This window comes from Carcharhinus amblyrhynchos, chromosome 13, assembly GCF_965287045.1.
Source record: "Carcharhinus amblyrhynchos chromosome 13, sCarAmb.v2.hapA, whole genome shotgun sequence".
In the NCBI taxonomy this organism is placed as follows: Eukaryota; Metazoa; Chordata; class Chondrichthyes; order Carcharhiniformes; family Carcharhinidae; genus Carcharhinus; species Carcharhinus amblyrhynchos.
The window spans coordinates 24,691,269-24,716,179 of record NC_137336.1 but is presented as its reverse complement, the minus strand read 5'-3'; the positions used below and the strand labels follow the sequence as shown (position 1 = coordinate 24,716,179).

Below are 24,911 nucleotides of genomic sequence, written 5' to 3'. Positions count from 1 at the left end.
CGACCATGAAAGCATTGCCAATTGTAGTAATAACTAATCTGGTTCACTAATGTCCTTTAGGGAAGGAAATCTGCCATCCTTACATGGTACAGATGCTCGGCAATGTGTTTGGTTGACTCTAAAATGCCTTTGGAAATGGCGGGCAGTTAGGGGGCAGCAATAAATGATGGCCCAGCCAGTGACACTCATTTCCCCTCAATGATTTAGTTAAAGAATTGCAGCATTGGCCCAAGGCTGATCCAGAAATGCTTGTGGACTTTGTACACAGCAGAGGGTGCGAGTCTCCCCAAGGAGTGGATATGCAGAGGCAGCAGTGCATTTCTCAGCTGGGTCACTCCTGAAGATGGCCCCTCAGGGTGCTGCGTCAAGGGCTCCATCGAATCGGGCCAAACGTTCACTGTGGCGCAGAGGGACAGTGCTGCTGGTAAAACGAAAACCGCAAGATAAGCCTGGTCTTTTTTATCTCGTGCGGCCCTACCCTGGGCCTTGACCCCGGCACTTCCCCACACCCATCTTCAACATCTCCCCGCCGATGTTTCAGCAATGAAGGAGTTCAGCCAGAAACATCTAACACTGGTTTCCGCAGCATGAGCTCAGGATGGATGGAAATCCTGTCCTGCCACATCTATGGAGTTGTAGAGGAAAAAAAAAACTCCTCACTCTCCGCTCCAATGTGTTTAATGCAACAGTTGGCAAGTTTTACTTATTCTATTGACAGGAAAGTGCTATCCAACTGATATAATGTGGTAAAGATAAAAGCAAATTACTGCGGGTGCTGAAACCTGAAACCAAAAGAGAAAATGCTGGAAAATTTATTTTGGTGCCCCTGCATGCTCTCGTCCAGACCTCAAATGATTCATCAACTTCGCTTCCAGTTTCCACCCTCCATCATCTTCATGTGCTCTATCTCAGGCACTTCTCTTCGCTTCCTTGACCTTTCTGTCTCCAGTTCCAGCATTAATCTATCTACCAATATCCATTACAAACCCACTGACCCCCTCAGCTATCTGGACTACAGCTCATTGCATCCCATATCCTATAAGGACTCCTTTCCTTTCTCTCAGCTCCTTCGCCTCCATTGCATTTGTTCCAATGATGCCACCTTCCAAAGGGGTGCTTATAATATGTGCACCTTTTTCCTCAACTGTGGATTCCCATCTACAGTTGTCAACAGCGTGCAGTCCTTCTACTGCGCCACAATCCTCACTTCCTTCCCTCCTTTCCAGAACAAGGATAGAGACCCCCTTGTTCTCACATTTTACCTCACCAGCCTCCATATGCAAAGCATAATCCTCCACCATTTTCACCAACTCCAGCATGATGCCACCACCAAACACATTTTCCCTTCACTCCCTCTGTTAGCATTCTGTAGAGACCGTTCCCTCTTGGATAACACAGCCCACTCCAACACCATACCCAACACTTCTCCCTTCATACATGCCACCTTCCCATGCAATCGCAGAAGGTGTAACACCTGTCCCTTTACCTCTTCTGTGCTCACCATCCAAGGTCCAAAACACTCATTGCAGGTTAAGCAGTGTTTCACTGGCACCTCTTTCAATTTGGTGTACTGCATTCGCTGCTTCCAATGTGGTTTCCTCTATATCGGAGAGACCAAACGTAGATTGGATGATCACTTTGCTAAGCACCTTCGGTCTATGCACAGTCAGGATTCTGACCTTGAGGTCGCTTGCCAATTTAACACACGATACTGCTCCCATGCCCATATGTCTGTTCTTGGCTTGCTGCAATGCTCCAGTGAAGCTCAACACAAACTGGAGGAACAGTTCATCTTCCTGCTAGGGACTTTACAGCCTTCCAGGCTCAACGTCAAATTCAACAACTTCAGATGATTTGCTCTACCCCACTTCAACCCCCTTTGTTTTCATTCTATTTTATTTAAATTTTTACTGTTCTCTACCTTTTGTTTCTTTATTGCCTTTCTTCATTTTTCTAATCTCCCCCCCACAACTCTTCCCCCACTATACGTCCCTTCACTTATCTTTTCTCCCTTTTGCTCTCCTTTTCTAAATCCTTCCATTTTCCTGCCCGCCCAACATTTTCATTTTAGCTTTTCTGCTGTTTGGCCATTCACACCCTTTATTCTCTCTGTGGACAGCTATTAGCTGGTTTCCCTAGTTTTTGTGGCTATGCCTCATCTTCCATTCCCTCCCCCTGCAGTATAAATGTCTCCCCCTTTCTATGCCTTTTAGCTTTGACGAAGGATTGTCTGGACTTGAAACATCAGTCCTTATTCTCCTTACAGATCTGCTTAGCAAATCTGCTAAGATTTTCCAGCATTTTCTCTTATAATTTGGTAAAGGTTTATTAAAAATTCTAACTTTAGCCAATTAACTCACAAAACCATCAAGCTAAGTACCAGGATAGCTGACAAACTTCTTTCCCCTTCTGAGTCACAGATTTCTTAAGAAATCACCTGCACCAACCAATGCATCAGGCAATAATAACCTTGCAGGAACTTATTTTCTAATGAATAACTTCTCACACCATACATCAAACCATGCTGGAAAATCAGCCGTAAACCCAGAATGAATTAGCGATTAAAGATTTTGCGAATTAAAATTTCCGACAGTGTGCACAAAATTATTCAGCAAGTGAAAGTGTTTTGATTCGTTAACACAAGAACTGTGGAAATGGATTTAATTCGGAAAATTGATTTATTCTCAAGCAGGCAGTTATTTGTAATCAGAGACAACAATCACAGCCGTTTTAAAAGCTCATTGTTATAACAACCATTAATTTATTTTTAATACAGGAATAATTTCCCTAGTATCCCTGCCTCTCACATCCAAGAACAGAGCTTCCAAGTATTTAGTCTATTGTCAGCCTTCTTTCCAGGATTTATGCCATATGAACCAACTGCTATCAACATAAAAAAACTCTTGGGTGAAATATTATTGTGCAAGAATTAGATGTACAGCATGTCAGTAATTTATACATGTGGTGATAAATTTAGAACATAAACTGTTATGACTAGGTGAGAAGGGGTGAACTGTTTCCACTCTATCCAACAACCTCAGTTTGGAATATTTTCCAAATCAACAATAGCATCTCCTTCTGTAGGTGAGTACACCAAAACTGCACACAACACTCCAGGTATGGTCTCACCAAGGTTCTGTCTTTCTATTGTCCCTCTTCCTCCTTTCCACAAGACCTCTTTCCCTGGAATTCATAAAGTGCAGTGGTGGCCTCATGAGAGTGGGACTGACCTCTCGATGTTCATGACCCTGCTGCTCCTCTCTCACTCCTCTAGGTGGTGGTTATTGCCTCCAGGTTCTCTTTTCACCGGGTACAGAAGATATTGTGAGTATTATGAGATTTTGGTGTGCTTACTCCAAAAGAATGGCTTGACAGGGCCCTTGTGGGACAGTCTAGGAGCAGAGGGCATAATTGCAGATAAGGAGTCACCGATTTGAGCCCGGTGAGGAGGAACCTCTTCTCTAAGAGGGTAGTAAATCTGTGGAATTCTTTACCATAGAGGACTGTAGAGACTGGGTCATTAAGCATGTCAAAGACTGAGATTGACAGGTACTTAATCAGTAAGGGAATCAAGAGTTAAAGGGATAAGGAGGGAAAGTGGATTATCATATCAGATCACTCCTGATCTCACTGAATGGAAGAGCAAGCCCAATTGCTCAGTCTACTTCTGTTCCTACATCTTAAGGTCTTATCAAGAGAGTAGGAGAGAATAACCTTAGCCTAATTCCTCTGCTCTCTTGACACCACTTGTGTCACTTGCAATCTCTCTCTAGTGGTAGTCTTGCTTTGAAATAGTTCACCCATTGAGTATTTCCAAGAGGTTTTGGGTGTTTCCTTCTGTGGCAGCCATTATTATAGTACCAGTGCTTTGCATTTTTAATGTCTCAATCATAGTAAGTTATAAGTTTCAAGGGTGGCTTGATGGTAGGAAATATCCCTCTCAGGAGGACAAATTATTTGTTTCTCATTTACACCTTTATCTGCTTTACTTCTGTTTCTTTCTTTTCCTGTTTCATTTAATCCTTTCTTCTTTTCCTTTTTTTCATTTCTCACTTTGCATTTCTGTATTTTTTTATTATTGATTTCTTTTATCCTGTCTTAGTATTCTATCCTTGAGCTTTCCTCTTCCTCCATCTCTGTAACCTTTATACCCATCTATTTTCTGGTATACTCACACAAGGAAGTTGATGCAAAGAAACAGAAATTGTGTTGGCTATAAGTCTGGTTTTTCTTGGAATAACTTGGAATAAACCTGCATAACTTGATCAACTTATAGATATCAAAACTGTCTAACATCTTTCAAGAATACTTTTGATGAAAATAGTATTCTTTCACAATAAACATACATGCAAACATATATACTAACATATGAACTAGGAGCAGGAGTGACTCCTCAAGCCTACTTCGCCATTCAGTAAGATTATGTGTGATCTGCCTATAGCTAAAACCTCAGACACCTGCAACCCCCATAACTTGTCACTCCCTTATTAATCACGAATCTATCCAGTTCAACCTTAAAAATATTCCACTAATCTATTTCCACAGCCATTTAAGAAAGAGAGTTCCAGAGACACACACCCTCTGAGAGGAAAAAATCTCTCCTCATCTGTGTCTTAAATGAGTGATCCCCTTATTTTTACACAGCGACCCCTAGTTTGAAATTCTCCAGCAAGAGAAAATATCCCCTCCACATCAGGAACTTAAAGGTTTTGATCAAGTCATTTCTTATAAGTAATGGCAGAAAATGTATCCCTATTACTTTTCATAATTATGTTGGACACTGACCAACTGAACCACTGCAAGGGCAGTGATTTAACACATTGACCAACTAGATCCCACCTTAAGCCAATGAATTGAACAGATGGTGTAGAATGCACTGAGTATCCAGATTGATCATAGAATCCCTACAGTGCAGAAGGAGGCCATTTGGCCCAGCAAGCCTGCACCGACAACAATTCCACCCATCCCCGTAACCCCACATATTTACCTTTCTAATCCCCCTGACACTAAGGGGCAATTTATCACGGCCAATCAACCTAGCCTGCACATCTTTGGAGTGTGGGAGGAAACCGGAGCACCTGAAGGAAACCCATGCAGACACGGGGACACTGTGTCGGCTCCACACAGACAGTGACCCGAGGCCAGAATTGAACCCAGTCCCTGGGTTTAATTTCAAATCCAAGGGTTGCAAGCTGCTGGATGTAATATTCACCATCATCTCCTGGACAGGAATCAGATGGAGCTGATATCTGCCCATTGATTTCACTCTGGTAAAATTCGGTGAGTCCTATAATGAGCTGGAAATCAAACTGACTCAATTACCTATTGGGCCTAGTAGAAATGAAAATTGCCTTTGCAGGTCCAGCCTCCCTTCACAGTCAAAGGGATGTAATTACACTTTGTAATGCATGGACGATGCTCATCATGCAAGAAAGACTCTTATTTACTTTACAGTGGTCAAATTCCATTTAAGAAGGCAATAGAAGTTTCAACTACTGTTCACATGGGTTAAGGTTCTAATTTCCACCTACCACCACAGAGGAATGTAGAACAGACCAGGGATGGACAGGGCCAAAATCAACATCCACCAGCTTCGTATGAAGTATGCAGCCAAAGGTAGGACCATATAGCCGAGTGCAAAAGAAATGCCAATTCCTGCTGTAGAGAATATAACCCGGATAGAGTTCCTAAGAACTTCTGATCCTGTAACAAGAGATTAATCAATATCAATATTGACTTTGTGTTATTTCCTCATCCTATTTCGCCGCCTGTCAAAAGGAAGTCCAACTGTGTGTTCAAAAAAAAAGCCTTCATGAATTTAGTTAAAGGCTCTTTGAACATAACCTACTAAAGCAAACTGTGTGAAGGATTCAAAATGCAGAACTATCATCTTGGATCATCATAGGCCGTTCTCTGAAGTCAGTGAAACATAAACATGCATGAGGAAGCAACAGACTGTGACACATGATAGGGAGGAGAAGAAAAAATATTGGATTGCATTAAATACAAAGTAAAAATTCACTAGTAAATCTCTCACAGACATTGGGAAAGAATACAAAAACGGGTACAAAAACAACAAACATGATGATAGATTAGTCACCCAATAAAAACTGTTCTTTCTTTATTCTTTCATGGGATATGGGCATTGCTGGCAAGACCAGCATTTGTTGCCTGTCTTCCATTTACCCTTGAGTTGAGGTCATTCCTGAGTCAACCACATTGCTGTGGGTGTGGATTTATGTGTAGGCCACACAAAGTAAAGGGAATTCCTTCCCTAAAGGGCATTTGTGAATCAAGGGATTACTTTTTTTACAATAACCGATGACAGCTTCACGGTCACCATTGTTGAGACTAGCTTTCAATTGCTGATTTATTAACTGAATGAAAATTCTGCCAAATGCCATTCCCAGACTGTTGGCCTAGGGCTCGGGATTACTTGTCCAATGGCATTACCACTATTCCACTGTCTCTCCTGCTTATAAAGGAGTCATTCGCTAATAATCTGACTGTCTCATCCTCTATATTAAAAATAACAATATTTTTGCCTTTTCTACCCCACTAGACATACGTTATCAGCTTAGGGCAGCACTTTGGTAAGGAAACTTTACCTGATTTTCTTTAATGTATTTCTCACTAATTATCAAGTTTTCCATTGATCTTTGTCCTTATTAAGGTATAGTCTATTTGTTATCACCTATTGTAAATAATTCAGGTGACCTCTTCATAGCTGCCTTCTTTCCAGAATTTAAAGCAAAAGATACCTATCTTTTCCTCACATCGCAATTCTCTTTACACTTGGAACAGGTCTCTTTTCTTGTCTCTTATCCTTTCCATCACAAACATCTTAAAATTCAAACACAACCAAAATACTGCAGATGCTGGAGGTATTAGACAAAGACAGAAAACGCTGGAAAAGTCAACAGTTTTAACACCTGTGGAGACAGAAATATGCTGGAATTTTCCAATTTGTTTTTCAGAATGTCAGTGTAACACATCTCCCGAAGCAGAAGTCCATTCACCAAAATCCCTTTATTTACAATTCCAACAGCAGTACACAGAGTGCTATCAGTCAGCAGTCTACCTTCGGGAGTGCCAGAGGAACTGACACACCTCGTTGAATACAAGGAAAAGACTCCCTGATTGGCCCATCAATTGACTCCTTAATCAGGGAGTTCATATTCCAATAGGCCAACCTCAATGGCCTAATTGAAGTCATTACAGTTATCTCAGCTTTTCTCGCTATATTTTCAGACACTGAAAAATAAAGTGAATGGACAGGTCTCATTTTGTCATGCTACTGGGGTGGACTCTGATTGAACCCACCCTGCCAGCAACTTAGACTCGTGAACAATTGGGGATAAAATTAGAAATAGATTAAAAGATAAAAAAGTAGAATAAAGGAATCCCCACTTTCCCATCCAAACATGGATACGGAACCCCTGATATCTTCCTCTGGGAACCTCCCGACACTTGGCTCTGACACGGCTCCCTGGAACTGCTCGGGCAGCACGGTGGCACAGTGGTTAGCGCTGCTGCCTCACAGCACTAGGGAAACTGGTTCGATTCCTGGTTTGGGTCACTGTCTGTGCAGAGTCTGCACATTCTCCCTTTGTCCTCCAGGTGCTCTGATTTCCTCCCACGTTCTCAAAGACATGCTGGTTAGGTAAATTGGCCATGCTAAATTCTCTCTCAGCATGTTAGCGATGGAAAGGTGGTAGGACTGGAGGGTCTTAATGACATTATTGTTACTAGAGAGGCGGTGCTCGACAGACTGGAGGGACTGATTGTGGACAAGTCCCCAGGACCGGATGGAATGCATCCGAGGGTTCTGAAAGAAATGGCGGAGGTGATAGTGGATGCCTTGGTGGTTATTTTCCAAACGTCGCTGGATTCCGGGGACGTGCCGGAAGATTGGAAAACGGCTAATGTTACGCCGTTGTTTAAGAAAGGTGGCAGGCAAAAGGCAGGGAATTATAGGCCGGTTAGTTTAACGTCTGTTGTAGGTAAAATGTTAGAATCCATCATCAAGGAGGAAATAGCGAGGCATCTTGAGGGGAATTGCTTGATAGAGCAGACGCAGCACGGTTTCGTTAAGGGGAAGTCATGTCTGACAAATTTATTGGAGTTCTATGAGGATGTGTCTAGGGCGGTGGATAGAGGAGAGCCGGTGGATGTGGTCTTTCTTGATTTTCAGAAGGCGTTTGGCAAGGTACCTCACAAGAGGTTATTGCAGAAGGTAAGGGGGCATGGAGTTGGGGGTAGGGTGTTAGCGTGGATAGAGGATTGGTTGTCAAATAGGAGGCAGAGAGTGGGGGTTAATGGGTGCTATTCAGATTGGTGGTTGGTGACTACTGGAGTGCCCCAGGGGTTGGTGCTGGGGCCTCAGCTATTTACCATTTATCTAGATGATCTGGAGGAGGGAACCGAGTGTACGGTGTCCAAATTTGCTGATGACACCAAGATTGGTGGAACGGCAAATTGCGCGGAGGGTGTGGAGAGTCTGCAGAAGGATCTAGATAGGCTGGGCGAATGGGCCAGGAACTGGCAAATGGAATTTAATGTTGGCAAGTGTGAGGTGGTCCACTTTGGTAGGAATAATGGTAGGAAGGACTATTACTTACGTGGCAAAAAACTGCAGCATGCAACGGTGCAGAGGGACCTCGGGGTCCTCGTGCATGAGTCGTAAAAACCCAGCCTGCAGGTGCAGCAGGTGGTCAGGAAGGCTAATGGGATGCTGGCCTTCATAGCAAGGGGGATTGAATATAAAAGTAGGGAGGTCTTGCTGCAACTGTACAGGGCATTGGTGAGGCCGCAGCTGGAGTACTGTGTGCAGTTTTGGTCGCCGCACTTATGCACTTATGCAAGGATATTTTGGCCTTGGACGGAGTGCAGAGGAGGTTTACTAGGCTGATACCGGAGTTGAGGGGGTTGAGCTATGAGGAGAGGCTGAATAAACTAGGCTTGTGCTCGTTAGAGTTTAGAAGAATGAGGGGAGATCTCATTGAGACGTATAAGATGATGAATGGGATGGATAGGATAGAGGTGGAGAGACTCTTCCCGCTCAGAAAGGACAGTAGGACTAGGGGGCACAGCCTCAAGATAAAGGGGGGGGTGGTTTAGAACAGAGTTGAGGAGGAACTTCTTCACTCAAAGGGTGATGAATCTCTGGAATTCTCTGCCCGTTGAAGTGGTGGAGGCTGCCTCGCTAAATATTTTTAAGACGCGAGTTGATGGGTTTTTGATAAGCGAGGGGATTAAGGGTTATGGGGAGAGGGCGGGAATGTGGAACTGAGCCACGACAGATCAGCCATGATCTTATTGAATGGCGGGGCAGGCTCGAAGGGCTAGATGGCCTACTCCTGCTCCTATTTCTTATGTTCTTATACCCAAACAGGCGCTGGTGTGTGGTGATGAGGGGATTTTCACAGTAACTTCACTGCAGTGTTAATTAAGGCCACTTGTGACACTAATGAATAAACTTAAAACTTAAACAAGGCTGTACCAGAGAGCAGTGCCAGGGTATATAACCCTATCCACGCCCCCCTCCCCCCACAACACCCCACCCGGGGCTGTATTCACCTGTATGTTCTGTTCGCGTGTCATGGGGAACCTGTTATGATTCTCGCCAGTGGAAAAGAATGGACTGTCTAACATGGGAGACTCTCAGGCATAAACATCAGAACTATTGGTAATTAGATGTAAGAATTCCTGATACGCCATTGGTAAGGGAAAGCGGGGGGGGGTGGTGACAATCAAACAGAGAAATCCAACTAGCGTTAGATCTAGTTTGGGACTTTCACCTAATTCTGTGCCATTCATAAAGAGGGGCAGAACACTATCCCCGCCCCTACAGGGATAACATCAAAGTCAATGACCTTTGTTTATCAGACCTTTGTTTATTCCTGCATTTTGTTAACTTTAATACTCTACTGCAGTTATATAATTGATTGCGGTTACAAAGGATAATGTTGTTGGAGGACACATTTCCTAACCCAAAACATTCTACAAATTTCAGGACAGGCGCAGAGATCTTTGGCCATGCAACACTGAAATGTTTGCTGTTGTTTGTGTCTTCCCACCCAAGTTGGCTGGCCAACTAAGATGGGAATTACAGACACCGATGTCAATATTTAAATTCCACTGACGCTAAAACTTGCTTAGATTGGAAATGGGTTGTTAAAGTGGGCAGAACTCCCGCTTTGCAAAAGTTTCAACAATAGAGCAACTATACTGAGAATTCTGGCAGCTCTGTTTCTCTCCTTCTAAGTCTTCACGCTCTGATTTGATTCCAGCCGTAATGCATTTTAAAAAGTTTCAACATTGAAATGAAACACTTTAAAGGGATGATTGTTCACTCCAGCCTGAGGCAACTTGGCTACAATATACCAGAAGTGCCAGAGATAATTTGTGAACATAGCACCACAAATACCAGTAAGCAGTCTGACAACATCAGGTTAAGGTCCAACAGGTTTACTTGGTAGCACGGGTTTTCGGAGTGCCGCTTCTTCATTGACCTGATGAAGGAATGGCACTCCAAAAGCTCATGCTACCAAATAAACTTGTCGGATTTTACTGTGCCTACCCCACTCCAACGCCAGCATCTCTGCGTCATGGCCACCACAAGTACTGGAAGCATTGTGGGCACAGTATATCATGAACACGTCATTTTGGGAGGAAAATCTTCGTGGGTCTGGTTTGCAAACTGCAGGTGTGCACAAACACATTTTAGCAATGCACTATTAGTTCTAGGCATAAAGAAAATAAAGAGATTTTGATACCTTTATATTATTAAGATCAGTGGGAAATTTAAAGGACTGGGTATAATTGGAAGCCTAATAAAAGCATTAGGTTAGCGCTGCTGCCTCGCAGTGCCAGGGACCTGGGTTCGATTCTGGCCCTTGGGTGATTGTCAGTGTGCAGAAGGCATGTTTTCTCCGTGGCTGTGTGAGTTCCATTTGGGTGTTCCAGTTTCTTCCCATAATCCAAAGATATTCAGGTTAGATGGATTGCCCAGGCTAAATTGCCCTTGAGTGTCACAGATGTGCAAGCTAGGTGGATTAGTGTGGTAAATGCTCATGGTTACAGGGATACGGGGGTAATGGGCCTGGGTAAGAAGCTCTTTTAGGGAGTTGATGCAAACTTGATGGGTAAAATGGCCTTATTCGGCACTGTAGGGATTTTATGGTAATAGCAATGTTTGTGGATATTAGAGTGTATGGAACAGTCAGCTGTCAGTGAGTATTTGAGAGCACTGAGGCTACTGTCAAAATTTGTGATTTTCAAGCTTTAGTCTTCTTATTTAGTTTAACAGGATGTCCCCACAGTGTGTCAGTGAATGTTAGCCTGAAGAAGTAATCTGGGGCAAGAAACTGGTCTGTACTTTCTCCGCGTTTCCTCCACGTGCTTTGGTTTCCTCCCACAGCTTGAAAGACATGATTAGGTGCATTGGCCATGCTAAATTCTCCCTTAGTGTATCCAAACAGGCGCCGGAGAGTGGATTTTCACAGTAATTTCATTGCAGTGTTAATGTAAGCCTACTTGTGACATTAATAAATAAACTTTTAATGTGTGTGTAAGGATTTCTTGTCCAATTTTTCTCAATCTTTGGTCTGGAAAGTCAGAAGTCAATTGTAATATCTGCCTGACGACTATGACTCAAATCACGGAATTCACCATAAAGTATGGATTAAGTCTGGGATCTCGTTGTTGTGCACGACACTGAAATTCTTGGATTGCAGAAGAGGCAAGTGGGAGATCTGGGTCCGCATGGATGTTTGGAACTTTGGAAAACATCCAGTTTTGCCAGGATTCAAATCCATGTACCTGTAAATTTGCTGTAAGTGTGTTTTCTACCCGACCTGGTCCACACATCAGGGTGATCTATTCAGGGGAGCTAATGGTCTCCTGTGGGAAGTTCCACCTTATGGGCAGCACAGTAGGGCTGTGGTTAACACTGCTGCTTCACAGCTTCAGGGACCTGGGTTCGATTTCTGGCTTGGGTCACTGTCTGCGTAGAGTCTGCACACTCTCTCCCCGTGTCTATGTGGGTTTCCTTTGGATACTTCGGTTTCTGCCCACAGTCCGAAAGATGTGCTGGTTAGGTGCATTGGCCACTGTAAGTTCTCCTTCAGTATTACCCGAACAGATGGCGACTATGGGATTTTCACAGTAACTTCATTGCAGTGTTAATGCAAGCCTACTTGTGACACTAATAAATAAACTTAAACCTTAAGATCTCAGCAGAACTGAAAAAGCTGTAAATTGGAATTGGTGCCGTTATACAAATTTTCACATGGGAAAGGAAGTCAATTCCAGAGGCTGGTGTTTGCCCAACTGAACACACAGAATCAAAGAGGAAAGAATATTTTTGTTAAGCCCTAGGCCAGTCTTATTTCTGCTATCGAAATGGAAATGCACCACTCTATCATTCAGGCAGAAGGTGGGGGGGGGGCGTGGGCAATGCTGAACCACCCTTGGCGATGCATCTCCTCCACCAGCTGCCATGTTTGCGAATAGAAATGGGTGGATGACGCTTCCTTTGATTTGATGCTGAAGAATCGAAGGAGTTTGACAGTTTAAATTGCTTCCATACAGGGTGTACGCCTGCTGTTAACATAATTCCCTGAAATAAGAACAGTATTTAAAAGAGTATCGATGTCAACCTATGTTAATGAGTGCCCATGCACTAATCAGGGGTGGGCGAAGATTAGCTAGAGGCCAGAGGCAGGCATTAGAACAATAACCTCTGTGGAAAAAGAGAAATATAAATGGATGTTTATGTAATTTGCAAATTAAACAAATAAATGACCCTCTCACAACAGCATGAAAGACCAAACATGCGAAACTTAAACTATGACTGCAACGATTTTCTCACAGTAAAAGAATGCCATCGGGAATGTGCTGCTCAGCAGAATGAGTATTGTTTATGTTCAGGGGTTTGATGTGTTAGTGAAGTCTGGGTGATTGATTGTTAAATTGTAGTGGGTTGTGTTTAATTTTCACATGTGGAATTTAGTTCGGGACAATAAAAACACCCATCATCTTACACAGCATTTAGACAACTGTGAGCGCAGGGATATCGGAACAGAAGTCAGCTATTCAACCCCTCCGTGGGACGGAATTTTAGGGCCTCGCTCAAGCGAGACAGGGAAATCCCGCCTGAGGTCAACGGACATTTCCATTGTCTGCCCCTCACCAACTCCGATTCCATGGTGGGTGGGGTGGTGGAATTAGAACATAAGAACATAAGAAATAGGAGCAGGAGTAGGCCATCTGGCCCTTCGAGCCTGCCCCGCCATTCAATAAGATCATGGCTGATCTGTCGTGGCTCAGTTCCACTTTCCCGCCCTCTCCCCATAACCCTTAATCCCCTCTCTTATCAAAAACCCATCAACCCGCTTCTTAAAAATATTTAGCGAGGCAGCCTCCACCACTTCAACGGGCAGAGAATTCCAGAGATTCACCACCCTTTGAGTGAAGAAGTTCCTCCTCAACTCCGTTCTGAACCGCCCCCCCTTTATCTTGAGGCTGTGCCCCCTAGTCCTACTGTCTTTTTTGAGCGGGAAGAGTCTTTCCACCTCTATCCTATCCATCCCATTCATCATCTTATACGTCTCAATGAGATCTCCCCTCATTCTTCTAAACTCTAACGAGTACAAGCCTAGTTTATTCAGCCTCTCCTCATAGCTCAACCCCCTCAACTCCGGTATCAGCCTAGTAAACCTCCTCTGCACTCCCTCCAAGGCCAAAATATCCTTGCGCAGGTGCGGCGCCCAAAACTGCACACAGTACTCCAGCTGCGGCCTCACCAATGCCCTATACAGCTGCAGCAAGACCTCCCTACTTTTATATTCAATCCCCCTCGCTATGAAGGCCAGCATCCCATTCGCCTTCCTGACCACCTGCTGCACCTGCAGGCTGGGTTTTTGCGACTCATGCACAAGGACCCCGAGGTCCCTCTGCACCGTCGCCTGCTGCAGTTTTTCGCCCCGTAAGTAATAGTCCTTCCTACCATTCTTCCTACCAAAGTGGACCACCTCACACTTGCCAACATTAAATTCCATTTGCCATTTCCTGGCCCATTCGCCCAGCCTATCTAGATCCTTCTGCAGACTCTCCACACCCTCCGCACAATTTGCCTTTCCCCCAATCTTGGTGTCATCAGCAAATTTCGACACCCTACACTCGGTTCCCTCCTCCAGATCATCTATATAAATGGTAAATAGCTGAGGCCCCAGCACCGACCCCTGGGGCACCCCACTAGTCACCAACCGCCAATCCGAATAGCACCCATTGACCCCCACTCTCTGCCTCCTATTTGACAACCAATCCTCTATCCACGCTAACACCCTACCCCCAACTCCATGTCCTCTGACCTTCTGCAGTAACCTCTTGTGAGGTACCTTATCAAACGCCTTCTGAAAATCCAGAAAGACCACATCCACCGGCTCTCCTCTATCCACCGCCCTAGACACATCCTCATAGAACTCCAGTAAATTTGTCAGACACGACTTCCCTTTAATGAAACCGTGTTGCGTCTGCCCTATCAAGCAATTCCCTTCAAGATGCCTCGCAATTTCCTCCTTAATGACGGATTCTAACATTTTACCTACCACAGACGTTAAACTAACCGGCCTGTAATTCCCCGCCTTTTGCCTGGCACCCTTCTTAAACAACGGCGTAACATTAGCCGTTTTCCAATCCTCCGGCACTTCCCCGGAATCCAGCGACGTCTGGAAAATAACCACCAAGGCATCCACTATCACCTCCGCCATTTCTTTCAGAACCCTCGGATGCATTCCATCCGGTCCTGGGGACTTGTCCACAATCAGCCCCTCCAGTCTGTCGCGCACCACCTCTCTAGTAACAGTAATGTCATTAAGACCCTCCAGTCCTACCACCTTTCCATCGCTAACACCCGGCAAATTATTCACGTCCTCCTCCGTGAAGACAGAAACAAAAAAGTTATTCAAGACCTTAGCCATATCCCCATCCCCTACCACTAGGTCCCCTTTCTCATCCGCTAAGGGACCAACGTTCACCCTAGCCAGCCTCTTCCTTTTTATATATTGATAAAAACTCTTGCTATCCTTTTTTATATTAAGCGCTAGCCCAGCTTCATAGCTTCTTCTACCCTCCTTTATCAACTTTTTTGTCAATCTTTGTTGACATTTAAACCTTTCCCAATCCTCTTCTCGCCCACTGCTCTTAGCTACTCTAAATTCCTCCGCTTTTAATTTAACACTTTCCTTCACCTCCTTCGTTATCCACGGCTTATTACCTCTCTTCCTACTGTCCTTTTTAACCATCGGAATAAATTTCTGCTGAGCACCAAGAAAGATCTCCTTAAAGATCCTCCACTGCTCCTCAGCAGACCTACCTTCCAACGCGCTCCCCCAGTCCACATTCGCCAATTCTTCTCTCATCCTACCATACTCCCCTCTATTCAAACAAAGGACACGTGTCCGGGAACCCACTTTCTCCTCCTCCATCTGCAACAGAAACTCCACCATACAATGATCACTCTCTCCAAGAGGATCCTTCACCTCAAGGTCCCTAATTCTACCCGCCTCATTACATAGCACCAGATCCAAGATAGCTCGCTCCCTCGTCGGCTCCAACACACACTGTTCCAGGAAACTATCCCGGCAGCATTCCAAGAACTCCTCCTCGAGCCCACCTCGTCCAACATGGGTCGACCAATCAATATGCAGATTGAAATCCCCCATAACTACTGCCGTCCCATTCCTGCACGCCGCACTTATTTGCGCGTTAACAGCCCGCCCCACCTCCAGATCATTATTCGGGGGCCTATAGACGACACCCACCAGCGTCTTCCTCCCTTTGCTGTTCCTAATCTCCACCCACAACGATTCCACTTTCTGCTCTTTGGCTCCAATATCATCCCTTGCTACCACCTTGATGCTGTCCTTAATCAGCAGAGCTACGCCACCCCCTCTTTCCTCCTGCCTATCCTTCCTAAACACTTGATAGCCCTGTACATTCATCTCCCAGTCCCTGTCACCTTGCAGCCACGTCTCTGTAATGGCCACCAGATCGTATCCATTTGTGTCGATCTGCGCCACCAGCTCATCCACTTTATTCCGAATGCTTCGTGCATTCAGATAAAGCGCTTTCATCCCAGCCTTCTTCTGGACCCTATTTGCCGTAACGCCACCACTTGGGACATCCTCAGCCTCCTCCCTTACCTGTACCCTATCCTTAACTGTAGACCTCCTAACATCACCTACCCTCGCACCCTCCCCCCCCCTAATTAGTTTAAAGCCCTGTCTACAGTCCTCTTTACTCGATTCGCCAGCACTCTGGTCCCAGCACGATTCAGACCAACCCCATCCCGCCCGAACAAGTCCCACCTACCCCAATACTGGTGCCAATGCCCCATAAATTCGATCCCATTCCTCCCACACCAATCTCTGAGCCACCCATTCACTTCCTTTATCCTGTCAACCCTACACCCGTCTGCACTCGGTTCAGGCAGTAGCCCAGAGAAGACCACCTTGTCGGTTCTACTTTTTAATTCCATTCCCAGCTTCTCATACTCCCTCCCCAGATCCTCAGTCCGCACTTTGCCTACGTCGCTGGCACCCACATGTACCACCACAACTGGGTTCTCACCCTCCCACTCCAGATTCCTCTGCAGCCCAGCTGCGACATCCTGTACCCGAGCACCAGGCAGACAACACACCCTTCTGTGCACTTTGTCATTGTGACAAAGGACAGTGTCAATACCCTTCACCCCACTATCTCCAATCACTACTACGTTCCTTTTCCCCTTCTCTTTGCCTATGTCCTGCTGCATCACTGTACCGTGTGCAGTTTGCTCACCAACCTCACCTGCCTCGTCCTCTTCCAGACTGGAAGCAAGAACCTCAAACCTGTTATGCAGATTAAGAGGCTGAGGCCTCCGCTCCTCACCCCCCTTCCTCCTCCCAGCAGCCCCCTTTTGTTCCTGACCCTTAGATTTAGACAGTCTAGGGGGGGTGGATGTCACTTGCACCCCATTGACAATGACACCCTCTCTCCCCCTGATGAGCCTCAGTGTCTGTAGCTCAGAGGCCAGCTCATCCACCTTGAGCTGGAGCTCCTCCAGCAACCTGCACTTACTGCAGACATGGCCACTGGGAAGGACCCTGGGGTCCACCAGTTCCCACATCATACAGGAACCGCACATCACATGCCCCTCCATTATTCAATATAATTTGTTGTGGGAAAAAATTTTTTCCTTGTTTTTAGCTGTAGTAGTTTTGAAAAAAATTTTTTTTTTCCTTGTTCTTTCCACCTGGCCTTTTTACCTTCCAGCCCTTTTTGATATTAAGCCCTAATAGCTCACTCTGCTTCCCTCTCACTCCGCTGCCCGCTCCGACGCTGCCCGCTATCTACACCAGGCCTCCTTTTAAACTTGGCGCTGATTTAAAGCTGATGGGCCACAACTGTCTGATAATCACTCCCTCACAATTCTTAAAGCAGTAAATACAATAAGTAAATGCTTTAAACAGTTCTACAAAGAACAAAGTGCTTTAAACTTATTTTAAACAGGTTTTTAACAGGTAAAGTCTTAGCTTTCTCTCTGATGCTCCTTCCTCGTCTGCTCCAGCAAACAATGTAAGGCTTCACCGTGTGGACACTTGATAATTAAAGCTGATGGGCCACAACTGCCTGATAATCACTCCCTCACAATTCTTAAAGCAGTAAATACAATAAGTAAATGCTTTAAACAGTTCTACAAAGAACAAAGTGCTTTAAACTTATTTTAAACAGGTTTTTAACAGGTAAAGTCTTAGCTTTCTCTCTGATGCTCCTTCCTCGTCTGCTCCAGCAAACAATGTTCTGACACTCAAGTCGGTGTCCGTGACATTCAATAAGATAAGCAATCTGTAACCTAATCCCTAAATTCGTATCCCTCAACACCCCTGGATCGCAAAGATCTACTGATCTCCAATTTAAAATCATTAATTGATTGGGGATTTACTCCCGATTTTTGGGAACAAGTTTCCTGTTTCTGCCATATTTTGTATGGAGAACTTTTTGTTTAATGATAGAAGAATCCTACAGTGCAGGAAGAGGCCATTTGGCCCATCGAGTCTGCACCAACAACAATCCCTACCTCCCTATATTTACCCACCAATCCCTCTAACCTATGCATCCTGGGACACTAAGGGGTAATTCAACATGGCCAATCAACTAGCCCATACATCTTTGGACTGTGGGAGGAAACCGGAGCACCTAGAAGAAACCCACACAGACACAGGGAGGATGTGCAAACTCCACACATACAGTGACCCAAGCTAGGATTCGAACCCAGGAGCTGTGAAGCAGCAGTGCTAACCACTGTTGCTACCATGCCACCCCTAACTTTTGCACAATTGCCTTGGCTCCAGTTTTAAAGTTGATGTCCTCATGCTCCACCTGCAGAATACGTTTTTTTTACAAATCCTTTCAAAATCTGAAAATAACATAACCAAATTCCCCCTTAACCTTCCATATCCCAGGGAATACAACCCTAACTTAGTTAACCCTTGGCATTCTAGCTCACATGCAAATTAATCTCTGCATAATCCTTTCAACAACAAGATATTCTTTCTAAGGTGCAGCTGTCCAAAGCTGTATAATGTACGCTAGTGATTGAATAACGGCTTTGTCTGATTATAGAAAAACCTCTTCCCATTTATAGTTTGGCCTGCCAGATATCAAAGCCAACACCTTTGTAAGCCTTTGTGATTAGTATTTGTACGCGACTATTACATATGGTTATTTGGATACATGGGCTCAAAAACCTGTGGACATCCACTATTCCTAACATGTCACCAATTAACAAATACTTGAGGCGATACTTAACCACTACTCCCCACTCTGAACCTACTCAACAGAAGCCTCTCACCCTAATAATGCCCCAAATCTGCCCCCTGGATGCAGTACCAGGAAACTGCCTGGGCATGACCCTGGTGGGCTGTACTTAACGGCAGGGACAATATGCCAGGTCCCTATTAGTCCAGACCTGTTGTAAACACAGCCATGCTTCCTGGGGGAGAATAATACAGTGGGGAAGCCCACTGATGATATTTAAATGTATGGTGATGGGATTCTTCGCCTTTCATAGCTGGAACACCATAACCTAATTGATGGAGGGGCAGGGGCCACGTCACTGGGAAAATGCTGGCATTAAACCTGTCTGCTGAATCCCACTGTTTTCCAGCCTGCTGAAAACAGGAGAGAAAATTCCCCATCAAGGTTTTAAAATTGTTCCTGAGATGCGAACATAGCTGGAAAGATTCAGAGAGCAATTAGGAGTTAGCCGCATTGCTGCGAGTCTAGGATTACATGTAGGCCAGACCGGCAACAACTGCGGATTTCCTCACTTGAAACACATTAGTCAACCAAATGGGTTTTTAGAACAATCTGGTCATTTCTTAATTACTATTGGTGAGACGAGCATGTTATTCCAGATTTATCGTCAAATACATGAATAGGATGGGAATAGAGGGATATAATCCCCGGAAGGGTTTTAGTTCAGTTGGGTAGCATGGTCAGTGCAGGCTTGGAGGGCTGAAGAGCCTGCTCCTGTGCTGTAATTTCCTTTGTTCTTTGTTTGTTCTTATTAATTAAATGAATTTGAGTTCCCCAGTGACTGTGGTGGGGTTTCAAATCACGTATCTGAAGCATTAGTCCTCGCCCTAGATAACAAGTCTGGTAATGTGCCCACTATGCTGCTGTTTCCATCGGTTGGTGATTATGCCTTGACGGCCTCATTCTATGATTTTCTGTACCTGTGGGAATCCAGAAATGTTAAGCAAATGCAAGAGCCTTATCTGTCTGGCTGCTCTCCTAACTCTCAATTAGATAAGAATGACAACATCAGTCAGCTGATTTTGAAATCTTGGACGTGTCATCAGCAGAACCATAGAAAAAGCACGAGGTGAAGAAAGTCAAGGCTGTGATGACCTTAATGGCCACTTGACCCTCATGGGAGGAGACTTTGTTCATGAAAGCTGTAGATATCAGCAAAGATCCAACGTGAAAGCAGAAGCCTTCTGAGGTGCTATTGCTCCATCATGTTGGGAAAGACATCCTCTATACCCTGAGTTAAGACTATTTATTGCCTTCTTCAAACCTGAGCTCTGTGCTTTTCCCCTCTGTTCCGTGCTGTAGAATGTGGTTAAAGAGCAGGTAGCTGCTGCTCCTGGGGTTGCTTGTGTTGCTGCCATTGGTGTCCATGTCTCTTGCTCTACGCAAGAGACACATGCATAGCTGCATAAGTTGCTCCCATGCTGCAGCGAAAATCAGACAAAAGTAAGTTAAGAACAAGGCATAAAATGACTTCTAAAAAATGTTGGAGATCAAACCACCTGTGAAGCATTGAAATCAGTTTCTCCGAATGAGTGCTGAAAGCATCAGCATTTCCCACAGGCAGGCTGACAGCATTACAGTCTTGATCCAACAAATGAGCAAAGAACTGAACTCATAAAGGGAAGTGTTTAACTGAGCGTATTATCATAGAGGCAAAACTGCTTGGTAGCACAGTGGTTAGCAGTGCTGCCTCACAGTGCTTGGGACCCAGGTTCAATTCCAGCCTTGGGTGACTGTAAGAAGTTTGCATATTCCTATCATGTCTTTATGGGGTTGCTCCAGTTTTTTTCCATAGTCCAAAGGCGTGTAGGTTTAAATTGCCCTTCAGTGTCCCAAGATGTGCTTGGGTAGATTAGCCATGGTAAATGTGCTGGGTCATGAGGATAGAGCAAAGGGGAAGACATAAGAACATAAGAAATAGGAGCAGGAGTAGGCCATCTAGACCTGGCTGGGAAGCTCTTTTAGAGACTCAATGCAAACCTGATGGGCTGAATGGCCTTTTCTGCACTGTTGGCATTCTATGAAGTTCATGGAAATCAAGGGGAAAGCTCTCCTTCATTGAGTCATACCTAACACAAAGGAAAATGGCTGTTGGAAGCTGTCATCTCAGTCTAGGACATTGCTGCAGGAATTCCTCAAGGTAGTGTCTCAAGCCCAATGGATTTCAACAGCTTCTTTTTCAGTCACTCTTGGGATCTGGGTGCCACTTGCTGGGTCAGCATTTATTGCCCATCCCTACTTGACCCTGAACTGAGTGGCTTCTTCAGAGGGCATTTTAAAAGTTAACCACACTGCTGTGGATCCAGAGTCACATGTGGACCAGGCCTGGTAAGGATGGTAGATGTCCTTCCTGAAAGGACATGAGTGAACCAGGTGGGCTTTTATGAAAATTGACAATGGACTCAGGCTTTTATTGAGTTCAAATTTCATCATCTTCCACAGTGGAATTCAAATCCAGATCCACAGAGCATTACCCTGGGTCTCTGGATTAATAGTCCAAGGACAATACCACTGTGCCACTGCCTCCATCATAAGATCAGAAATGGGGATGTTTGCTTAAGTTTGCACAACGTTCAGTATCATTCACAATTCCTCAGATATTAATGACTCCTCAGTTATTGCCAATACGCTGCATGACCTGGACAATATTCAGGCTTGGACTGAAAAGTGGTGAGTAATATTTGTGCCACACAAGTGCCAGGCATTGATCACCTCCAACAGGAGGCAATCTCTTCATTACCCCACGACATTCAATGGCATTAACATTTCTGAATCCCCCATATCAATATGCTGGGAATCACCATTGATCAAAAACTGAGCTAAACCAGTCATTTAAATACAGTGGCTGCAAGAGTGGTCAGAAGCTCGGAATACTGAGGTGAAGCCTGTCCAAAATATAGGTCAGCAGTATGATGGAATAATCTCCGTTTACCTGGATGAGTTCAGCTCCAATGACACTCAACAAGCTCAGTACCATTCAGGAGAAAACAAGCTGTTTGATTGGCACCCCATCCACCAACTTAAATATTCACACCCTCCACCGCAGCAGTGTGTACCATCTACAAGATACACTGCAGAAACTCGCCAAAGCATCTTGAGTTACATTTTCCAAACCCATGACCTCAATTATCTACAAGGGCAGCAAATGCATGATGACACCATTCCTTGCAAGTTCCCCTCCAAACCACGTACCATCCTAATTTGGATCTACTTCACTGTTCCTTTACTGTCATGGGATCAAAATCCTGGAACTTCTTTCTTAGTAGCACTGTGGGTGCGCCATCTAAATTGCAGTAGTTCGGGAAGACAGCTCACGACCACCTTATCAAGGAAGATTAAGGATGGGGATAATTGCTGGTCTTGCCAGCGACACCTACATTCCACAGATGGATTGACAAATAAAACAATTGATTCGTGTAACATTTCAGGTATGCAGGAACAGGGAAGTGATCTTAGTGGTAATTTTTAATCAACTGGATTTTTTGATGAACTGCAAAAATGCAAGTGGCTTCTAGTCGGAATTGGAAAATGGCACATTGACCCAGAGAACCAGTGATGCTACAAATAACAACATGTATCACAATCTGCTATTTGTGGAGAACACAGGAAATATATAAGATATGGGTTTTGCAAGTCTCTGCAGATTGATAAAATTTAACTTGGTCTGAGAATTGAAAATATTGAAGACTAGAATCAGTGCAAGGGCAAATTCCGTGAAATTGTGGAACAATAAAGCAAATAAAATGCAAAGTCATTCAACAACACTTCAGTCGATGCAAAGCTTCAAAAGTATAATCCTGAACTTTGCAAAGGTACATTCTCACAAGTGATTAGCCTGGACAAAGCAAACACAGTGCAAAATGGATTAACAGTTGAGTTTCCCATTAAATGAAGCAGAAAGCTGGCTTTTACAAATCCTGCAGGAAGATAGAATGTGGTGTACTGGGTATATTTGAAAATGATGTGGGTATGCCGGCATTGGACTGGCGTAAACACAGTAAAGAGTCTGACAACACCAGGTTTTAGTCCAACCGATTTATTTAATAATACTCACAAGCTTTCGAGGTTTCCCTCTTCGTCAGGTGAATGGAGAGTTCTGGCCTCAGACAGAGCATATAAAGCACAGACAGTTTAGAGATTACTGATTAGAATGCGAATCCTTACACCTAACCTGCTGTTCAAGACCTGAAGTGGCTGATAATGTGAGTGGAAGGAGCACTGATCACAGGTTACAGAGATGTGTATTGTCTCCAGACAGTACAGTAAGTGAGGTTTTGCAAACCCAGGCCAGTCACGGGGGTTACAGATAGTGCGACATGAACCCAAGATCCCTGTTGAGACCGTCCTCATGTGTGCGGAACTTGGCTATCAGTCTCTGTTCAGCGACTCTGCGCTGTCGTGTGTCGTGAAGGCCGCCTTGGAGAATGCTTACCCGAAGGTCAGAGGCTGAATGCTCGTGACCACTGAAGTGTTCGCCAACAGGAAGGGAACAGTCTTGCCTGGTGATTGTCGAGCGACGTTCATTCATCCGTTGTCGTAGCGTCTGCATGGTCTCCCCAATGTACCATGCTTCGGGGCATCCTTTCTTGCAACGTATCAGGTAGACAATGTTGGTCGAGTTGCAAGAGTATTTACCATGTACCTGGTGGATGGTATTCTCACGTGTGATGATGGTATCCATGTCGATGATCCGGCATGTCTTGCAGAGGTTGCTGTGGCAGGGTTGTGTGGAATTGTGGTCACTGTTCTCCTGAAGACTGGGTAGTTTGCTGCGAACAATGGTCTGTTTGAGGTTGTGTGGTTGTCTGAAGGCAAGAAGTGGGGGTGTGGGGATAGCCCTGGCGAGATGTTCGTCTTCATCAATGACATGTTGAAGACTCCGGAGAAGATGTCGTAGCTTCTCCGCTCCGGGGAAGTACTGGACGACGAAGGGTACTCTGTCCACTGTGTCCCGTGTTTGCCTTCTGCGGAGATCGGTGCGGTTTTTCGCTGTGGCGCATTGAAACTGTCGATCTATGAGTCGAGCACCATATCCTGTTCTTATGAGGGCATCTTTCAGGGTCTGGAGGTGTCTGTCACGATCCTCCTCATCTGAGCAAATCCTGTGTATACGGAGGGCTTGTCCATAGGGAATGGCTTCTTTAACATGTTTAGGGTGGAAACTGGAGAAGTGGAGCATTGTGAGATTGTCTGTGGGCTTGCGGTACAGTGAGGTGCTGAGGTGACCGTCCTTAATGGAGATGCGTGTGTCCAAGAATGCAACTGATTCTGGGGAATAGTCCATGGTGAGTCCAGAATAGAGGAGGACGGTCTCAACAGGGATCTTGGGTTCATGTCGCACTATCTGTAACCCCCGTGACTTGCCTGGGTTTGCAAAACCTCACTTACTGTACTGTCTGGAGACAATACACATCTCTGTAACCTGTGATCAGTGCTCCTTCCACTCACATTGTCAGCCACTTCAGGTCTTGAACAGCAGGTTAGGTGTAAGGATTCGCATTCTAATCAGTAATCTCTAAACTGTCTGTGCTTTATATGCTCTGTCTGAGGCCAGAACTCTCCATTCACCTGACGAAGAGGGAAACCTCGAAAGCTTGTGAGTATTATCAAATAAATCGGTTGGACTAAAACCTGGTGTTGTCAGACTTTTTACTATATTTGAAAATGCAGAAATGTGTAAAAAGAGTGACCTGAGACCTGAAAAAAAGGGTTCTTGGCCTAAGGGCCACAATAGAGAACTATTTCACTGCTGCAGCAGCAAGAAGGTGGTCAGAAAAAAAGGTGAAACAATAAAATAAGTAAATCAGCTACAAATAGAAGTTGATCTCAAAGCAGCAAATATTTTGAATGATATAGTTCCAGATATTCACAATACATGAGCAAACTGCTCAAAATAATCTGCTCTAGAACAGGATCCATTGTAATTTTTATCCCAACCTAGTTTCATGGAATCACTACAGTGCAGGACAAGGCAGTTTAGCCCATCAAGCCTGCACTGACAACAATCCCACCCTGGAACCCCATGTATTTACCCTTCTAGTCCCCCT

At 44.7% G+C, this 24,911-nt stretch overlaps 1 protein-coding gene across 2 annotated transcripts in view; it reads right to left on the bottom strand.

Moving 5' to 3' along the window:
• LOC145351775 (organic cation/carnitine transporter 2-like) overlaps positions 1–24,911 on the bottom strand; it is an 88,649-nt gene that overhangs the window by 30,854 nt on the left and 32,884 nt on the right. For both annotated transcript variants that reach the window (XM_080201399.1, XM_080201400.1), the window contains exon 5: positions 5,532–5,703. In XM_080201399.1, coding sequence (XP_080057525.1) covers positions 5,532–5,703 — 172 coding nt within the window. The remainder of the gene's footprint in view (positions 1–5,531; positions 5,704–24,911) is intronic.